Source organism: Eretmochelys imbricata, chromosome 26, assembly GCF_965152235.1.
Source record: "Eretmochelys imbricata isolate rEreImb1 chromosome 26, rEreImb1.hap1, whole genome shotgun sequence".
NCBI classification, from domain to species: Eukaryota; Metazoa; Chordata; order Testudines; family Cheloniidae; genus Eretmochelys; species Eretmochelys imbricata.
In genome coordinates, this window is record NC_135597.1 from 5,747,609 (window position 1) to 5,765,634 (window position 18,026).

Sequence of the window (18,026 nt, forward strand, 5' to 3'; positions counted from 1 at the left end):
GGCTGGCCCCGTTCCCAGCCGGGCTGCGAGCAAACTCTGCAGGCTGGAGGGGCTGAGCTCCCGGCCTGAACCCGCCCCCGCCAGCTCTCATTTCCCTAAAAAAAAAAAAAAAAAAAAGACAGAGAGCGAGGGGGGAAACCCTCCCATCTCCTTCCACTTCTCTCCTTCCCCCTCCTTCCCGCTCCGCTTCTCCCTTCGGTCCCGAGGCGCGTCTGCCCGGGACTCGCCAGCCAGCATGTCCGGCGTCAGGGCGTGCTGGCTGCTCCTTTCCTTCGTGGTGCTGGGGCCAGCCCTGGACTTTCCCGACTACACCTATGAGCTGGAGGACGAGGAAGACACGGAGCCCATTGACTATAAGGATCCTTGCAAAGCTGGTAGGGCCAAAGGGCTCCCCCTTCCCCCCCCCCCCCCAAGCTCCGGTGCAAATGCGCCCCTTGATGGGCGGGTGCGGGGAGCAGCGAGGCCACTGGAGGACAGGGGCTGGGTGAGCCTGGGTCATGCAGACTCTGCCTGGCTGGCAGGGCAGCTGCAGACAAAAGAAAGGGGCCGGGGTGTGTGTGTGTGTGTTTAAGGGACACTTTCAAAGTTGCTGCTCCTGCAGCCGGGGCTGGGAGGGAGCTGAGCCCGGGCAGAGACAGCCTCGGGCAGGGAAAAGCTCCGGGGCTGGACACTTGAGTTTTCTGGGTTGTTTTGCCCCCTTTGTGCTGCAGGAAATGAAACTTTGCTTCCTCCCCCCAGGAGTTTTTCCTCCCCCCGGGAGTTTTGGGTTTCTTTGTGGGGAGGGCTGGGGGGGGAGTTAAGCATACCTCATGCAAGGGAGAGGGGGAAGGAAGTTGCCACGAGGTTACGCTGTGGTGTGGGGGGGATCCATCCATCCATCTGCTTATACTTCGGACGTGGAGGAGGCTGGAGGGAGAGGGGGGCTCTCCCGCTTCCCCAGGAGGAGCTGTCAAAGCAGGCGGACTCCTCCAGCCCGGATCAGCCCCCAAGTCCCCGGCACAGCTGGCCCACTAGCAGCTCAGGCTTTGTGGCTACGAGCTCTCTGAAAGTCTCCTCTCGTTCACACCGGTTTCACTCCTGTCTCAGTCCGGTGTGAAGGGTGGGATCCCGCTCCAGAACCCAGTGGGGCAGGATCGGGCCGTAAGCAAGAGGAGGATCGGGACCCAAAGGCTTTGCAAAAACTTTTTGTTCTTTCCTTCTCCCAGCTGTATAAGCCGCTGCGAAACAGCAGCGGAAAAGCCTGGCGGTGATAAACCTGGGGGTTGGATTACAATTGATAAAGAGGGATTTTGGCTGGGAGGAGTGTTATCTCAGTTAGTGATTGTGACATGTTATTTCATCAGCGCCTTGAGTGCTGAGACTTGGGCTGGGAGTGAGGAGACTTGGCTCTGTTCTTGGCTCTGCCACCAGCCTGCTGCCTGTCCTTGGGCATCTCACCTCATTGCTTGGTGCCTCCCTTTCCCCAAACGTAAAATGGAGATAACGAGGACTGTCTTTTGTAAAGTGCTTTGAGATCTGCTGAGGAAAAGAGCCCTGTAAAGCCTAAGTAGTAATCTATCACTGTTTATTATTATTCCAGTTATTATTATTAATCAGTCTAGCATGATGCTTTACCAACCAACAGTGAGGGAGTTTAAAATTTAAAGCTGCAATGGGATCCTTAGGGGTCCTGGGGTCCCCTGGGGCAGATTGGATTGTGGGAGTGGGGCCTGAATTTGTGTGTGTGCCACTGTGACCGTACAAAGCACCGTCTAAGTGCAGTTATTATTGTATTAGAATGATGTTTATCATCTTCCTTGAGCAAGCCAGGCCAGGAGATGGCTAAGGGGTTGGTATTTAAATTACAGCAGCACCTACAGGCAGGGCTTTGGAGCTGTGCTCCGGCTCCGCTCCAGCTCCAGGCAAAAACCTGCAGCTCCACTGCTCTGCAGCTGCTCCGCGCTGCAGCTCCGGGCTCCGCTCCAAAGCCCTGCCTACAGGCCCCAGCTGAGATCAGGGCTCCATTGTGCCAGGTGCTGTATTGAATGAGAGATGCTCCCTGCCCTCAAAGAGCCTGCAATTGAAATAGACAAGAGTGATGAAGGGTGGGAGGGGAAACTAAGGCCCAGAGAGCAGACATGAGTTGCCCAGGGTCACACAGTAGGTCAGGTGTTGCAGAGCCTAACCTTGTGCTCTGGACACAGGAACCAGTTGTCCCTTTAAATCTGCTCTGTTCAGCCTCCACTTTGTCACCGTGTGTGTGTGTGTGTAGGAGAGGGGGCTTTAATTGTTGATTAAATTAATAGAGGTTGGTAGGGATAAGAGGTAGGTCCAGAGGCATTCCTTCTGATTGTGCTTGTTGGTCCATTGTGTGTGAGACACACGCAGAGCGGCGTGCCGGAGCCCTGCCCCCCACCTTTATTGGATCCATATGTGACTAAGTCAGTTATTGCCATTTGTATGGTGGCTGCGTCCGGAGGCCCCAGTCTGAATCAGGCTCCATTAGACACTGCACAAACACAGGCCCTATCCCGAAGAGTTCTTTATCCCTCGATTAGCTTCAAGTGCAACTCGGAATCGGGGGGTTGGATGGGAGCTTGCCCATTGCTTCTAACAGGACAGGGAAGCAGTTCCTCTGCTAAGATTGGCCTGGCCAACTACATATCCCACAAGGCTCTGGGAGCGTGTGTGTTTGTGTGGTGTTTTTTGTTTTTTTTTTCAAGGCACCAGCTGCAGTAAGTTTCCTAGGACTTTAAGAGCAGCCGGAAACAGCTGACTCCTTGGCACTTGGAATTATTCCGTGGCTCCCTTAAATTCCACATGGAGAAGGAGCAGTAGGAATAGCCAAGAATGGGATTTGGTTTTCACTGCACAGTTCCTGCCACGGGTATCCTGCGGCCACCCGCCCACCAGGGATAACTCCCTGTGGCTCACAGCCTCCGTAATGTTCCCCTTGCCATCTCTCTCCGCTGCAGAGCTTCCCCCAACCCTACCCCAGGGTGGTACTGGCCCAGACCCTGCTGTAGTGTGCCAATAGGCGTTTTCCTGAGAAATGCAGCCAGGCTTGGGGGCCTGCCAGCTTTGGCATCAAAGCTCCCACATCACAGCTGTGCCTGCTCCCTAGAAGGAAACAGTGGCCCTGGTCCTGCAGTCCTGTCTCCTTACCTCCTGTCAAAATAAACCTCCCTGGCTCTGATTCAAAGCCATGGCAGCGGCGGCTGCCTTAGCAGCCCAGTATCAGGGGGTAGCCGTGTTAGTCTGTATCCACAAAAACAACGAGGAGTCCGGTGGCACCTTAAAGACTAACCGATTTATTTGGGCATAAGCTATTGTGGATAAAAAAAAACCCACTTCTTCAGATGCCTGGAGTGAAAATTACAGATACAGGCATAAATATACTGGCACCTGAAGAGATGGGAGTTACCGTACGAGTGGAGAACCAGTGCTGACAAGGCCAGTTCAGTCAGTTAGCAGTCCAGACTCCACAGCGCTGAGGGGCCCCTTGGTAGTTTGCCAGGAGCAGTAGCTGCATCAGAGCCTGTGTGTGCTATGGGTTCTGTCCTAAGCACTTGGATCCCCTGCAGCTCTCAGACTAACACCCCCTCGATTTCAACCCAGGGGGCTGGCAACTGTCGGAGAGGAGCCCTTCGCTGTAGCATTCACTCCCCTGTTTGGACCAGGAAAACCATGTCCATCTATTCTGTTTTACTGTGTATAGGTTCTCATACCGCCCTCATCATTGTCCTATGTGAAGTACTTCCAGCCGTGCATTAAGCGACATGACTGACAACCTCACACGTGGGTTGTTCCCTCCCCAGGGCAGTGTGCAGTGTCTTGTTTGTGCAGTGAGGTGTCTTGTTTTAGAAGGGCTTTGTTTAATTTTTGTATATCTCTGTCCACAGTGCTCTGTACAATTGCTGTATTAATAGGGGGGCTTGCCCATGGGATTAGCATGTCCTGTGGGGGGGCCCATCTGTTGCCACTGAGTCAATCTTTTCTGACAGAGTCAGTTTATAAAGCAACTAAATATCGCTTTATTTCCTTTTGTGCACCGTGGGCTAGAGGAATAAGCAGGAGATTAGCAGGCAGAACTCCTTGGGTTCTCTTTCCAAGTCTGGGATGGAAGTGTGAATTTGTGGCTGGAATAAGTGGGGGGGACTGGCAGTCAGGACTCTTGGGTGCTATCCCTGGGAGGGAAGTGTGGTCTAACGGCTAGAGCATAGAGGTCTGGATTCTGCTCCCAGTTCTGCTACTGACTTGCTGTGCAGCTATGGGCAAACCCCTTTGCCGCTCTATGCCTCAGTTTCCCCATCTGTGAAATTGGAATGTTGATACTGACTGACCTTTACTGGTTTATTATGAACAAGGCTGAGTTAACATTTGCACTGAGCTTTGAACACACAACGCCCTTTTAAGTGCTAACCAAACACGTACAGCTAGTGTTTGTGCTTGCTTTGTCCTTGGGAGATTAATGTACCGTTGTTGAGCTCTTCAGCAATGAAAACAAACTCCTGGGTGTCTCCTGACCCGTTAGAGATGGACAGCAGCTGTGGGTTTGGCCCTGTGTGAGTCACTAGTTCCTATTAGCCGGATGTGCTACTGTTGTAACTCTGCCTCTGTAATGTGATGTCGTTGGGGGTGAAGCTGGAAAACGTGGATCCAGATTTTGGACCTCCCCTTTCCCAGAGTCAGGGCTGATTTGAATCTTCCCATTCTGAAGTGTCGTGGTATTCTGTTCCAGGAGTTTAGTCTGGACCCTTTGCTGGTCAAAATGCCCTTCCAATATGAAAGGGTGTGATGACATTTCATGGCCCCTGATTTCTGGATCTCTGAGCATCCAGGATAGCAAAGGGTGTGGGATACTGGATCAACAGGAATAAGATTGGGGTTATCCCCCAAATAACTGGGATAGTTAGCGAACTCCACCATCTGCCTATGTAAGAACTCCCCAGATCATACCTTGGGTATCTCTACCATACACACCTGGTTGCAGGGGAGCAGGGCTTGACCTAAATTCCAGTTTCCATGTTGAGTCAACTGAAGTCACTTGTTACAGTTGTATTTGTCATCATGATGCACAAACCTATTCCAACTGTTGTCATTTATTCATCCAGGGTGAAGTGCGTCCGCTGAGCAGAAGCCAGTGTGAGGCTTTTGTTTGGAGATTTAAAGCGGTGCATAGGCCTTGTGAATTTCACACCATGATATCTGGATTTTGTTTGTTAGTGCAGGGGCGTGGCTCATTTCACTCTGCAGCAGTCCTCTGACTAGACAGGGATGGTCTTGGTCTTGGACTTACTCGTGCCTCAGTGTGGGTTGGGGCGAGGGGGAAGACCTTGTGAAGTCTCTTCCAACCTTACATTGCTATGATTCTATAATAAACTGAACAGGGGAGAGGACAGCTCTCATCCTGCAGCTTTGGGAGGGCATGGTGGTGGCAGTGTGGTGAATAATAGGTAAGGTTTAGTTGCATGCTGAATTTTAATCCTGGGGAGAGCTGGCAGGATTTCCCATGGCAAAGCACAAGGCTGCGTGCTTGGCTCAGCTGCACCTCTCATCTGCCCTTCTGTACACGCTGCCAGCAGCTTGGGAAATCCTCCTGCTGTTGATTCATGCCAGCGGGTCACGTCAACAGGGACGCAGGACTTCCCAAGGCTTATCAACCAGCACTGCTGCTGTGCAGGAACAGGGAGTACCTGCAGTGCACTTGGACAGGAAGGATGCTTCAGCCTGCTAGAGACGGAATGGGACAGAGACTCCCTGCAGATTTCTCTCTCCTCTCTGGTAGAGGAAGGAAAGGAGAGAACAAAGCAAAGCATCCACAGGCAGCACAAGCAGAAGGGGAGAGATTGGCAAGACAAACTAGATTGGAAAGATTTGAAGGGGCTTTAATTTGTGGGTGAAAGAACTGTTTGAATGGAAGAGGAAAGGACCAGTTATTTCCAGGGGTTGATCTGTCTGAGGACTGCATTTCTTACCCGCTTTGGTCTTTAAGGCAGTACCTAGAATCATACTGGGCATTGCTTGGGAGGAGAGAATGCCCCCTCCTGGTCTATCAGCAGCCCTGTGTGCTTCCTGGAGGTTCCCAGTCCAAGCAGTGACCCTTTGAAGATGTGATACGATCACAGCTTGAGACAGGGCTGCAGCGCCTCCCTGACTAGTGAGCGAGTGGATTGAGAGGCCTTGGACAGCACTGACTCATTAAGAGGTCTCCTGGGGTCAGCCACACGCAAACAGTTTCCGGCCGGGAGAGGAGGACCTGAGAGCCGGCAGCATCATAGGCTGGAAGAAGGAGGCACTTGGGGAAGAAAAGAAAATGTCCTCTTTCCCCAAACCTGGGCTGGTGCACTAGAGAGACTGACAGTAACTCTGGCATGTGTCCTTCCCCACAGAGAGGAAATCCCTGCTTCCCCCTGGGCCTCATAGCTCCATTTCCCAGTGGCTTCAGATTTCCAAGCCAGGGCTACCTGGGGTCTCATAGTTCCTGCACCGTTGAGAGCAGATGCTGCTGGGGACATTGCCTCAATGGCTGGGATCTAGCAGGTCCTAAAGATGAGAAGCATCTGTAATAACTATCGGAACCTAGTTATTGAGCGAGACTGTATAACTACTGTATTCGGATAGTGGAATGCTTATTATACATGGGTATTGTGTTAATTCAGTGGGGCTGCAGGCGAAAGAAGACACTAGCTTCCAGATAAGAACAACCCAGCACACAGTTGAAAGACAGTGGGGAAAGTTATTAGCTTGGAAGATCCTACAGCCTGTCTCCAAGGAAGTTGCAAGGTTTATTTTGCCAGTGGTGGGAGGTAACACATCAAAGGACTATAGGCAGTTAAAAAACGACTTGATCCCTGGGAAGGGGTTGATCAAAAGATAGAGCAGGATTTAAAGGCACACTCTTTGAAGCAGGCAGGGAAAACTGCCTGGTTTAGTTGAGAGAACAGAGTATACCACCCAGACTCTAGAGGTCTTGAAGTGTCTGTAGGAAGTTTAGATCTGGATGTGCATGTGGAAGGTGGACAGACACCTGGTAAATTAGACATGCGTAAATAAACAATATGTTGCTTTAAGAAGGCTGTTTGGTCACTGCCTACCAGAGGAACAGAACAGAGGGCATTGAACATAAGTCAAGCCTGATGAGGCAATCACAGTTAGTATCTGGGGCTGCAGTCCAGGGTCCAATCTGAGGGTGAGAGAATTGTGTGATTCCACCCAAAGAGAGGTGACAGCCCGAGGCCTGAGAGGGGATGCTCTTGGAGAGGCCAGAAGGGGTCCAAGGTGCAGTTAGCTTGGTAACTGTGACACAACAGTCCTGCGAGGCAGGCAATTGCTCTTCTCCCCATTTCACAGATCGGGGTACAGAGGCATCAAGAGACTCAGGCCTGGTCAACATTTAAAAGTTTTGCTGGCATAGAATCATAGAACTGGAAGGGATCTCGAGATGTCATCTAGTCCAGTCCCCTGCACTCGTGGCAGGACTAATTATCTAGACCATTCCTGACAGGTGTTTGTCTAACCTGCTCTTAAAAATCCCCAATGATGGAGATTCCACAACCTCCTAGGCAACTTATTCCGAAAACCACCCTGACTGTTTGGAAGTTTTTCCGAATGTTCAACCAAAACCTCCCTTGCTGCAATTTAAGCCGATTGCTTCTTGTCCTATCCTCAGAGGTTAAGAAAAACAATTTTTCTTCCTCCTCCTTGTAACAACCTTTTACGTACTTGAAAACTGTTATCATGTCCCCTCTCAGTCGTCTCTTCTCCAGACTAAACAAACCCAGTTTTTTCAATCTTCCCTCATAGGTCATGTTTTCTAGACCTTTAGTCATTTTTGTTGCTCTTCTCTGGACTCTCTCCAATTTGTCCACATCCTTCCTGAAATGTGGCGCCCAGAACTGGACACAATACTCCAGTTGAGGCCTAATCAGTGCTGAGTAGAGCGGAAGAACTACTTCTCGTCTCTTGCTTACAACACTCCTGCCAATACATCCCAGAAGGATGTTTGCTTTTTTTGCAACAGCGTTACGCTGTTGACTCATATGTAGCTTGTGGTCCACTATGACCCCCAAATCTTTTTCCGCAGTACTCCTTCCCAGACAGTCATTTCCCATTTTGTACAGGTGCAACTGATTGTTCCTTCCTAAGTGGAGTATTTTGCATTTGTCCTTATTGAATTTCATCCTATTTACTTCAGACTATTTCTCCAGTTTATCCAGATCATTTTGAATTTTAGTCCTATCCTACAAAGCACTTGCAACCTCTCCCAGTTTGGCATTGTCCGCAAACTTTGTAAGTGTACTCTCTATGCCATTATCTAAATAATTGCTGAAGATATTGAACAGAACCAGACCCAGAACTGATCCCTGCGGGACTGCACTCGTTATGCCCTTCCAGCATGACTGTGAACCACTGTAGCTCACGAAAGCTCATGCTCAAATAAATTGGTTAGTCTCTAAGGTGCCACAAGTACTCCTTTTCTTTTTGTGAACCACTGATGACTACTCTCTGGGAACAGTTTTCTAACCAGTTTTGCACTCACCTTATAGTAGCTCCATCTAGGTTACATCTCCCTAGTTTGTTTATGAGAAGGTCATGCGGGACGGTATCAAAAGCTTTACTAAAATCAAGATATACCACGTCTACCATTTCCCCCCTATCCACAAGGCTTGTGACTCTGTCAAAGAAAGCTGTCAGGTTGCTTTGATAAGATCTGTTTTTGATAAATCCATGCTGACTGTTACTTGTCACCTTATTATCTTCTAGATGTTTGCAAATTGATTGCTTAATTATTTGCTCCATTATCTTTTAGGGCACAGAAGTTAAGCTGACTGGTCTGTAATTTCCTGGGTTGTCCTTATTTTCCTTTTTATAGATGGGCACTATATGTGCCCTTCTCCAGTCTTCTGGAATCTCTCCTGTCTTCCATGACTTCTCAAAGATAATCGTTAATGGCTCAGATATCTCCTCCGGCAGCTCCTTGAGTATTCTAGGATGTATTTCATCAGGCCCCGCTGACTTGAAGACTTCTAATTTGTCCAAGTAATTTTTAACTTGTTCTTTCTCTTTTAGCCTCTTCTGATCCTACCTCATTTTCACTGGTGTTCACTACGTTAGATGTCCAATCACCACCAACCTTCTTGGTGAAAACCAAAACAAAGAAGTCATTAAGCACCTCTGCCATTTCCACATTTTCTGATGTTATTTTTTCCCCCTCATTGAGTAACGGGCCTACCTTGTCCTTGGTCTTCCTCTTGCTTCTAATGTATTTGTAGAATGTTTTCTTGTTACCTTTTATGTCTCTAGCTAGTTTGATCTTGTTTTGTGCCTTGGCCTTTCTAATTTTGTCCCTACATATTTGTGTTATTTGTTTATATTCATCCTTTGTAATTTGACCTAGTTTCCACTTTTTGTAGGACTCTTTTTTTGATTTTTAGATCATTGAAGATCTCCTGGTTAAGCCAGGGTGGTTTCTTGCCATACTTCCTATCTTAGCTACGCTGGACAGGTGTGTGATGCGGTATGATCCCTGATCAGCAAAGCTGTGCTGGCAAATGGTTCCTTAGTGATTAGAGCAGAGGACTTGGAAGTCAGGACTCCTGGGTTCTTTTTCCAGGTTTGGAGGGAGTGTTGTCTCATAATTAGAGCACCGGGGGGAGGGGTGGGTTGGAAGTCAGGACTCCTGTGTTCTTTTCCAGCTTTGCAATAAGAGGAGGATGGCTTGAGAGACATGACTTGCAGGTTGTATTCTTGTCTTTGCCAATGACTGGCTGTGTGACATTGGACAGGCCACTCCACCTCTCTGTGCCTCAATTTCCCCATCTGTACAATGGGAGTTAGTCAGTGTTATCAACCCCACAGTCATGCAGCAAAGCCAGGAACTGATCCCAGCAGTCCTTGCTCCCAGTCCTGGCCATGAACCACAAACACTGTTCTTCCTCCTGAAAAACCTGCTCACACCTCTGAAGATCCTGTTTCCATGCAGATGACCTTGATCATGAAGAACTGGGGAAAGATTAAAAAAAAATCTGGTACCCCTGCTAAATAGATTCCAAATATTTTTCATTCCAGCAGCTCTTCTTTCAGCAAGTGACTAGCTCTGCTGGCTCCAGTTCTGTCTTCATAGTCAACTTGAATTTGCAGATTGAATCCAAACTCGAGAAGGAGGGAGAGAGAGAGAGAGTGTGTGTGTGTGTGTGGTCCCCCCGGTGTCCCTTTGCAGCTTTCTTCGATTAATAAATATCCTTCCTTTTCCGCTTGCTTCCAGAGAGGCTTTGACGTGAGTTGGGTTTGCTTCCTTGCCCTGCTTCCTCAGCTGGCAGCTGGGAAGCATCTAGTCTCTTCAGAATAATGGAGCAGGAGCAGTAGGAAGATGAGTCCCACCCCATAAGGAGAGTTCCCCTCCCTCTCTCCTTTGGGGTGACCAGACCATCTCCTGTTTGTGACCCATCTCTGAGCATGTGTTAGCTGGAAACCATTTATGCTATGCAGGAGGTCAGATTAGATGCTTACAATGGTCCCTCCTGGCCTAAGAATCCAGAGAGCTCAGCTGAGCTCCTTTCATTGTTGAGTGGGCTCTGATTAAGCTGAGAGGTACCCAAATCAGAAGCATTATTCCACCTGCCCCACCCCAAGCTTTGTGGGATCCAGATGTCATGGGTGTGCTAACCTCAGAGATTTACAAAACAAGACCCAAAGCCACCCGGGCATTATCCCATCCCTAAGACACCTCCTAAACAGCCTCCCCATTCCACAGTCTCTGCAGCTTCCCCCACGAACATGGCTAACTTCTCTACCCAACCCCAAAGTAGCCTGCGGGTGAATCGGGCTAACTGCACTGACGTCCTGTACTGACGTCAGTGAGCCCAACTGCCCCAGTGTCTCCTGCCTTGGGCAGCTGTTCACCTGCGATAGCCAGGGCTACAGTGGCAGGATGAAGGAGGCAAGGGGAGAAATGAAGGCAGAGAATAGAGCTGTGCAAGCCTTGAGTCCTGGACAAGAGAAGTTGTGGACAAAGGGGGGAGAGGGCAAAAATGCTGAGCTTGCTACAAAAAGGAGAGAGAAGGGGCAGGGGACAGTGTGCTAGACTGGGACTCAGGAGGCCTGGGTTCAAGTCCCAGCTCTGTGTGACCTTGGGCAAGTCACTGTCCTGCACCTCAGTTTCCCCATCTGTAAAAAAGGGAAGAATAATACTTCCTGTCCTCTACCTTTATCTGTCTTGTCTATTTAGTGTCTAGACTCCTCAGCACAGACAAAGGGTAGGAGTAGAAACTGAGGCCCACAGAGAGGAAGAGACTTTCTGAAGGTCACACAACAGGTCTCACATTTCCCCATCTGCTTTCCCAATAATCCATCCCACTTGCCTAATGCCCTGGTATAAAAAAGCCCTTTCCTCCTTATCCCTTTCTGGATTCCTCTGTTCCCCATATCTGAACCACCAACACTCCCATTTTCTGTTCCCAAGGATGCTGGCTCCCTCCCTTTTCTGATTCCCTCCACAAACAGTTAAAGAACATGAGAGGCCATCCTGGGTCAGACCAATGATCCATCTAGTCTAGGGTCCTGTCTTCTCACCTGGTCAATACCAGGTGCTTCAGAGGGAAAGAAAAGAATAGGGAAATTATCAAGCGATCCATCCCCTATTGTTCAGTCCCAGCAGCTGGCAGTTGGAGGCACCCAGAGCATGGGGTTGCATCCCTGACCATTTTTGCTAATACCCATTGATGGATCTATTCTCCATGAACTCATCTAGTTCTTTTTATAACTCACTTATATGTGAGTTCTCTGTGTCTTGCTCTCTCCTGTCCATGCACCATCTGCTGTTTCCATTCTATGTGTGCCTTGGCGCATAACATTCTCCTCGCGCTCCCCCTTGGCCAGTAAGCCTGGGATGCGCTCTGCCTTTGCGCTCAGTTCGCACAGATACATCCCATGGTACCGACAGCCCTGGCGGCTGGTCGGGCTGTGATTAGCAGGGATTCGGAGCTCGCCAAGTCTGTAATTACACACTCGCCATGTGAGCCAAGAGGGAGGGAGGCAGAGTGGTTAAGGTGATGAGCAGCTGGGGATCCACTCGGAAGTAGGGGCCTAGCAACAGACATTTAGCAGAGCTTGAGGAATACAGTGAGGGGCTTGCTGCAGGAACGGAAAGCACACTAACTACAGGCCCAGGGGCAGGGATACAAGGGTGCACTGAGGAGGATGCACCCTGAAGAAGGAACCCTCAAGTTCTTCATGCTACTGCCCAGTCCCAGCTCCATCCCAGAATCCCCCAGAGCCTTTGCCCAGCCCCTGCACCATATTCCCTGTTCCCCAGAATCCCCCAGGGCTCCCACCCTTCCCCAGCACCGTACCCTGTTACCTCAATGCCCAAACACTGATGTTAGCCTGGTCTCAGCACAGAAGGGATTTTTTTCTCGACCTCAGTTAAATCAAGTCCTCTAACTGACACAGTTGTACCAACTGTTCACTCACTGCTAGCAGACACCAGTAAACTATAGTAAGATCTATACCTGGCTCAGATTGGGCACATGCCAGGAGAGGGTCCCTGGGTTCTCTCCCCAGCTCTGATACTGGCTCACTCCCTGGCCAGCCACTTCCCTGCCCAGTGCCTCGATTTCCCCCTCTGTTAAAACAGCATCCGTGATAATGACCTGCTCCACAGCACGCGTTGTGAAGCTGAATTTCTTTTTGTGTTTGACAGACATGCGTCTGGGTCAGAAGGAAGATGCTATGGGAAAGCAAATATCCCTAGCCAGTGTTCACAGGCTGTTTGCTCCCCATCCCTGGCTGGTAGTGAGGGGCACTGCCAGGGGGCTGCAGAATGGTGCATCTGGGAGGAATCTCGCAGAGGGCCTCCCTTGCTTTCCTGGTTTGTGTCTCCATCCCTCCTTGCTGTTCTCGGAATCTCTTTGCACAGCCGAGGCTGCTGCCAGGCAAACATCCCGGAGCCTGCCTGTTCAAACACAGCAGCAATCAGGAGGTGCGCTGCAGGCCCAGCAGAGGAACAGAAGCTTCACCAGCGGTGCCAGGTAACCGTCCACTTCGCCCCAAGGAATCTCTGATGCTGCTGCTAGGCAGGAGACTTTTGAGGGAGGAATTCATTCCCCCCCCCCCCCCCCCCAACAAATGAGTGAGCTCAAGTTGCAGGACTCTGGTCAGGACTGTGGACGGGTTAGTGCAGAGGGTCACTCCCTCTGCAGCACACGCGCTGGGATATATCCCCACTCCGATATGTGCTCATAGGACTCCCCGCACGGTGCCTGGGCTCCATGGCTGGTCTAACATGAATGCCGTGCCTGGCTCTGGCCAAGCTTAGGAAATGCTAAGCATTGTGGAATGACTGCCTGCCTCTGAGCTGAGTGATTGCCCAAGGCCAGATAAACACTCCGACCCGTGAGGATAAACACAGGAAGGATATGGGGCAGGGATGGGCTGTTGGCCCTGTCCAGATGCAATGGGGACACGTTACTGACCATTCAAGCTAGCGTGTGCTCTCTGCACTCTCCTCTCAGCTAGGGTGACCAGACGTCCCGATAAAATCGGGACTGTCCTGACTTTTAGTTCTTTGTCCCGCGTTCTGATCGATGCACGGTCGGGACGCCATTTGTCCCGATATTGCGGCTTTGGCTGATCCGGCGGGTTTTGGGTTTTTTTTGCTTCCCCCATGTGTCCCAATATTTTGTCAGGTTCATCTGGTTACCCTAGTCTTATCTGACAGGGTACACAGCAAGGCTACATAGTACTGTGGGTTCATGGGGTTGTGGCCCCATCAATGTAGGCACAAGCAGGATGCGCTTTCTCGGTTACATTGCAGGGGTGCTGTTTGCATGACTTCCATCTAAACTGGTGTTCCTGATCACCCTGGTCCATCAAAGAAGAGCCAATCTGGGGGATTGGGTGGGCTCAGGCGATTAGAAAGGGGATAAGTGGAGCCTTTTGGCTGCAGATCACAGGTTCCTGTCCAGCCTGGGAATGATGGGAAGGTGATTGGGGGTGCGGGAGTCTGTGTGAAAGAGCTGGACTGAGCCCTCTGCATTGAAATGAACTTAAGTTCCACAGAGCAAATGAATGAGAACGGTAATCGACCTGGCAGAGAGGAAGGATGGCCCAGTGGTTAGAGTGCAAGCCTGGATCTCTGGGTTCAATTCTTTGCCCCATCACAGACCTTCTGTGTGACTTTGGGTAAGGCCCTTATGCTTCCCAGCTGTGATGGAGGTATAAATAGCACTGCTCTGCCTCACTACTCCTGGGGTGATGGGGGCCACACAAGTCCCTAAGGATAAAGAGCAATAGTAAGGACTGAGTGGAGCATGAGGCCTGACCCTCCCTTCCCCTCCTCCCCCCAGGTAGTGCAGGATTGAGCTCCTTCCCGCAGCCCTGCCATCCTCCGCTGTGTCATGGAGCTCCAGTATTTCAGGGGGAGAACCTGGAACTGGCTGAATTCCACTCTTTGCAGCTTGGTGCCTCTGTGTGCTGGGAGCGTAGCATGTTCTGTGTGCAGCAGCCAGGCTGGCGTGAGCTAGCGAGGGGGAGGGGGAGCATTCCTGACATATTTAACAACTTTGGGGTGGAAGTAGGATGCTCAGCTATTGAAGCTGAGGCTGTATTATTTGCCAGATCAGCACTTGTCCGGGATCCACATTTTTAAACTAGGGTGACCAGATAGCAAGTGTGAAAAATCAGGACGGAGGTGGGGGGTAATAGGAGCCTATGTAAGAAAAAGCTCCAAAAATCAGGACTGTCCCTACAAAATCGGGACATCTGGTCACCCTATTTTAAACAGATCTCCTCCTTCCACTGAGCTGCCTTCCTGTTCTGGGTAAACCCACAATCCCTTCCAGTGGTGCAGGAATGCAGGTCAGGGTCTTGTCTTCCTTGGGACTCCACATTAAGTCTATTCCAGGAGGGCACAGGAATCCAGTGTGAGATTTGGAAAAGATCTTTCAGATCCCATTCAGTCCACCACCAGAGATTTTGGAATATGAGACTTCCCACACTGGATCAGCTCCATAGTCCAACTAGTCCTGTCTCCAACAGTGACCAACTCCAGATGCTTCAGAGTAAGGTGCAAGAAGCCACACGGTTATCAGTGGTGACGCAATCTGCCCCACCCCATGTCAGCCGAAGCTTTCTTGCAGGAGTTTTCCTTACTCTTTGTTTTCTAGAGTTGTTTCAGGACTTGTTTGAAACCCCCTCATGTAGTGTGTCTGGCGAGAAGCTATGTTGGCAGGAGAGCGTCTCCCACCTATATAGTGTGGTCTGGCCGCACTTTAAGTTGATGTAACTTACGTTGCTCGGGGGGGTGTTGTTTTCACACCTCTAACCAATGTAAGTTACATTAACTTTTGTGGTAACGTAGGCCAGCCCTCTGTCCATTGGTGCTGCAGGGCTGGGTCTTTTAGCTCAGGCAGTAGAGGCTTGTGAACATAAAGCCAGAGGGCCCAGGTTCAATCCCTGATACCAACAGCTCACCCAGAGTCATGGTGTTACATTGGCAGTTGATCAGAGGTAGCTTTTCCTCTGGCTAAGACTTTCTAGAGCATAAAACTGTCTCCTCGCCATTCCCTGGGAATCTCTTTGGTGGTATATGCCCAGCTGTGTTTATTATTCCACAGATGTCTGGATAGTTAAAGTCTCTCCTGTGTGGCTTCCTGCAGTTTTAAGTACCAGGAGAGTTGGCCTGGGCCTTCTGTTTGCTTTCTCTCTCTCTCTCCTAGCTTTGGTCATCTGTGGAAAATGCCCATTGTGGTTTCTTTGTTTTTCTTCCCCTTTATCTTTGTCTGGAGTGTTTAAGGCCAGAATGGACGATTGTGATCACCTAGTCCGGGGTGGGCAAGCTTTTTGGCCCAAGGGCCACATCTGGGTATGGAAATTATATGGCGGGCCATGAATGCTCACGAAAGTGGGGGTTGGGGTGTGGGAGGGGGTGAGGGCTCCGGCTGGGGGTGCGGGCTCTGTGGTGGGGCTGGAGATGAGGAGTTGGGGGTGCAGGAGGGTGCTCCAGACTGGGACTGAGGGTTTCGGAGGGCGGGAGGGGGATCAGGGCTGGGGCAGGCGGTTGGGGCACGGGAGGGGGGCAGGGTGCAGGCTCCGGGTGGCACCTACCTCAAGCAGCTCCCAAAAGCAGTGGCATGTCCCCCATCTGGCTCCTACGTGGAGGCGCAGCCGGGAGGCTGTGAGCACTGCTCTGTCCGCAGGTGCCTCCCTGCAGCTCCCATTGACCGCGGTTCCTGGATGTGGAGCCCCCTGGCTGCCCCTACGCATAGAAGCCGGAGACGGGACATGCCGCTGCTTCTGGGAGCCTCACGGAGTGGAGCAAGCCCCGGACCCCGCTCCCCAGCGGGAGGTCGAGGGCCAGATTAAAACATCTGGAGGGCCGGATGTGGCCCCCGGGCTGCAGTTTGCCCACCGGTGATCTAGTCTGACCTCATGTATAGCATGGGCAAGAGAATGCCCCCTAAGTTGTTCTTGCATCTTATGACCATGTTTTGATTCTGTCACCCCCTTCTCATTCTTAAATTGCAACTCACTGGTATTGAAAATACATTTGGAATGGGGCTGTCAATTAATCAGTTAACTCAAGCGATTAACTCAAAACAAATGAACTAAATTAAAAAAATGAATCACGATTAATCACAGTATTTAATCGCACTGCTAAACAATAATAGAATGCCAATTTAAATGAATTATAAATATTTTTGGATGTTTTTCTATGTTTTCAAATATGTTTATTTCAATTACAACACAGAATACAAAGTGTACAGTGCTCACTTTATTATTATTATTTTATTCCAAATATTTGCACTGTAAAAAAGATAAAAGGAACAGTATTTTTCAATCCTCTTCATACAAGTACTGTAGTGCAATCTCTTTATCATGGAAGTGCAATTTACAAATGGAGAATTTTTTTGTTTGTTTCATAACTACATTCAAAAACAAAACAACGTAAAACTTTTGAGCCTACAAGTCCACGCAGTCCTAATTCTTGTTCAGCCAATGGCTAAGACAAAGAAGTTTGTTTACATTTACGGGAGATAATGCTGTCCGCTACTTATTTGCAATGCCCCCTGAAAGTGAGAACAGGCGTTCACGTGGCACTGTGTAGTGGATGTTGCAAGGTATTTATGTGCCAGATATGCAAAATATTTGTATGCCCCTTCATGCTTCGACTTGTAGATTGCACTATCTTTTATCTTTTTTTACAGTGCAAATATTTGTAATTAAAAAATAATAATATAAAGTGAGCACTCTACACTTTGTATTCTGCGTTGTAATTAAAATCAATATATTTGCAAATGCAGAAAAACATCCAAAATGTTTATAATAAATTTAAATTGGTATTAAATTTATTGTGATTAAATGTGATTAATCGTGATTACTTTTTTTTTTTTGACACCCTAATTTGGAATAGGGGCCATATTCTCTTGGGGCGTCTACCCAGACAGAGTGTGTTACAAATGGATAAGCTCTCAAAATAGTAAGTGGGACTGAAGTGGTGCAAAGGACTTGATCCGGGGTTGCACAGACGTTCAATTTACCCAGATTGAGTTGAGATGTGATCTTCTTCTTTTTATCTGCATGACCCTCCTTTGCCACTATCATTCCCCCTAGTCCATGTTTGCTCTTGCTTGCTCACAAGAACGCTGTTCACCTTTTGTGTGCGTGACCCCACTCACGGCCCCATTGCTCCTCCCCATTCTCCTGCTGTTCCGCCAGCCTAGCCAGTGTGGATGTGGGGTCTAACTTGTCCTGAAGTGACTGCTGCAAATGATTTGGGAAAGAATATTCTTTTGACAGAGCAGTGCAATTTTATCATACCCTGCAGGATATTTCCAGCTTTGAGGAGCTACTGGAAGGCTACCGAGCTACCAGACTCTTTGGTTTGCCAAAACAAGCCATCTGGGGTTGCTGGAGATCTTTTAACATGGTGTGGTGCTGAGGTAGGGAGTGGGGGATTAGAAAGGGTGACCAAGAGAGGGAATGGGCTTTCTGTTTGTTAAAGGAGCATGCCTCTTGCAGTTCAGGGACTGGCTTGTGTCATAATA

The 18,026-nt window shown here is 49.6% G+C and overlaps 1 protein-coding gene across 1 annotated transcript in view; it reads left to right on the top strand.

Moving 5' to 3' along the window:
- The first annotated feature begins 235 nt into the window (after positions 1-235).
- BMP1 (bone morphogenetic protein 1) overlaps positions 236-18,026 on the top strand; it is an 83,140-nt gene continuing 65,349 nt past the window's right edge. The window contains exon 1 of the mRNA XM_077805667.1: positions 236-374. Within this exon, the coding sequence (XP_077661793.1) occupies positions 236-374 (139 nt within the window). The remainder of the gene's footprint in view (positions 375-18,026) is intronic.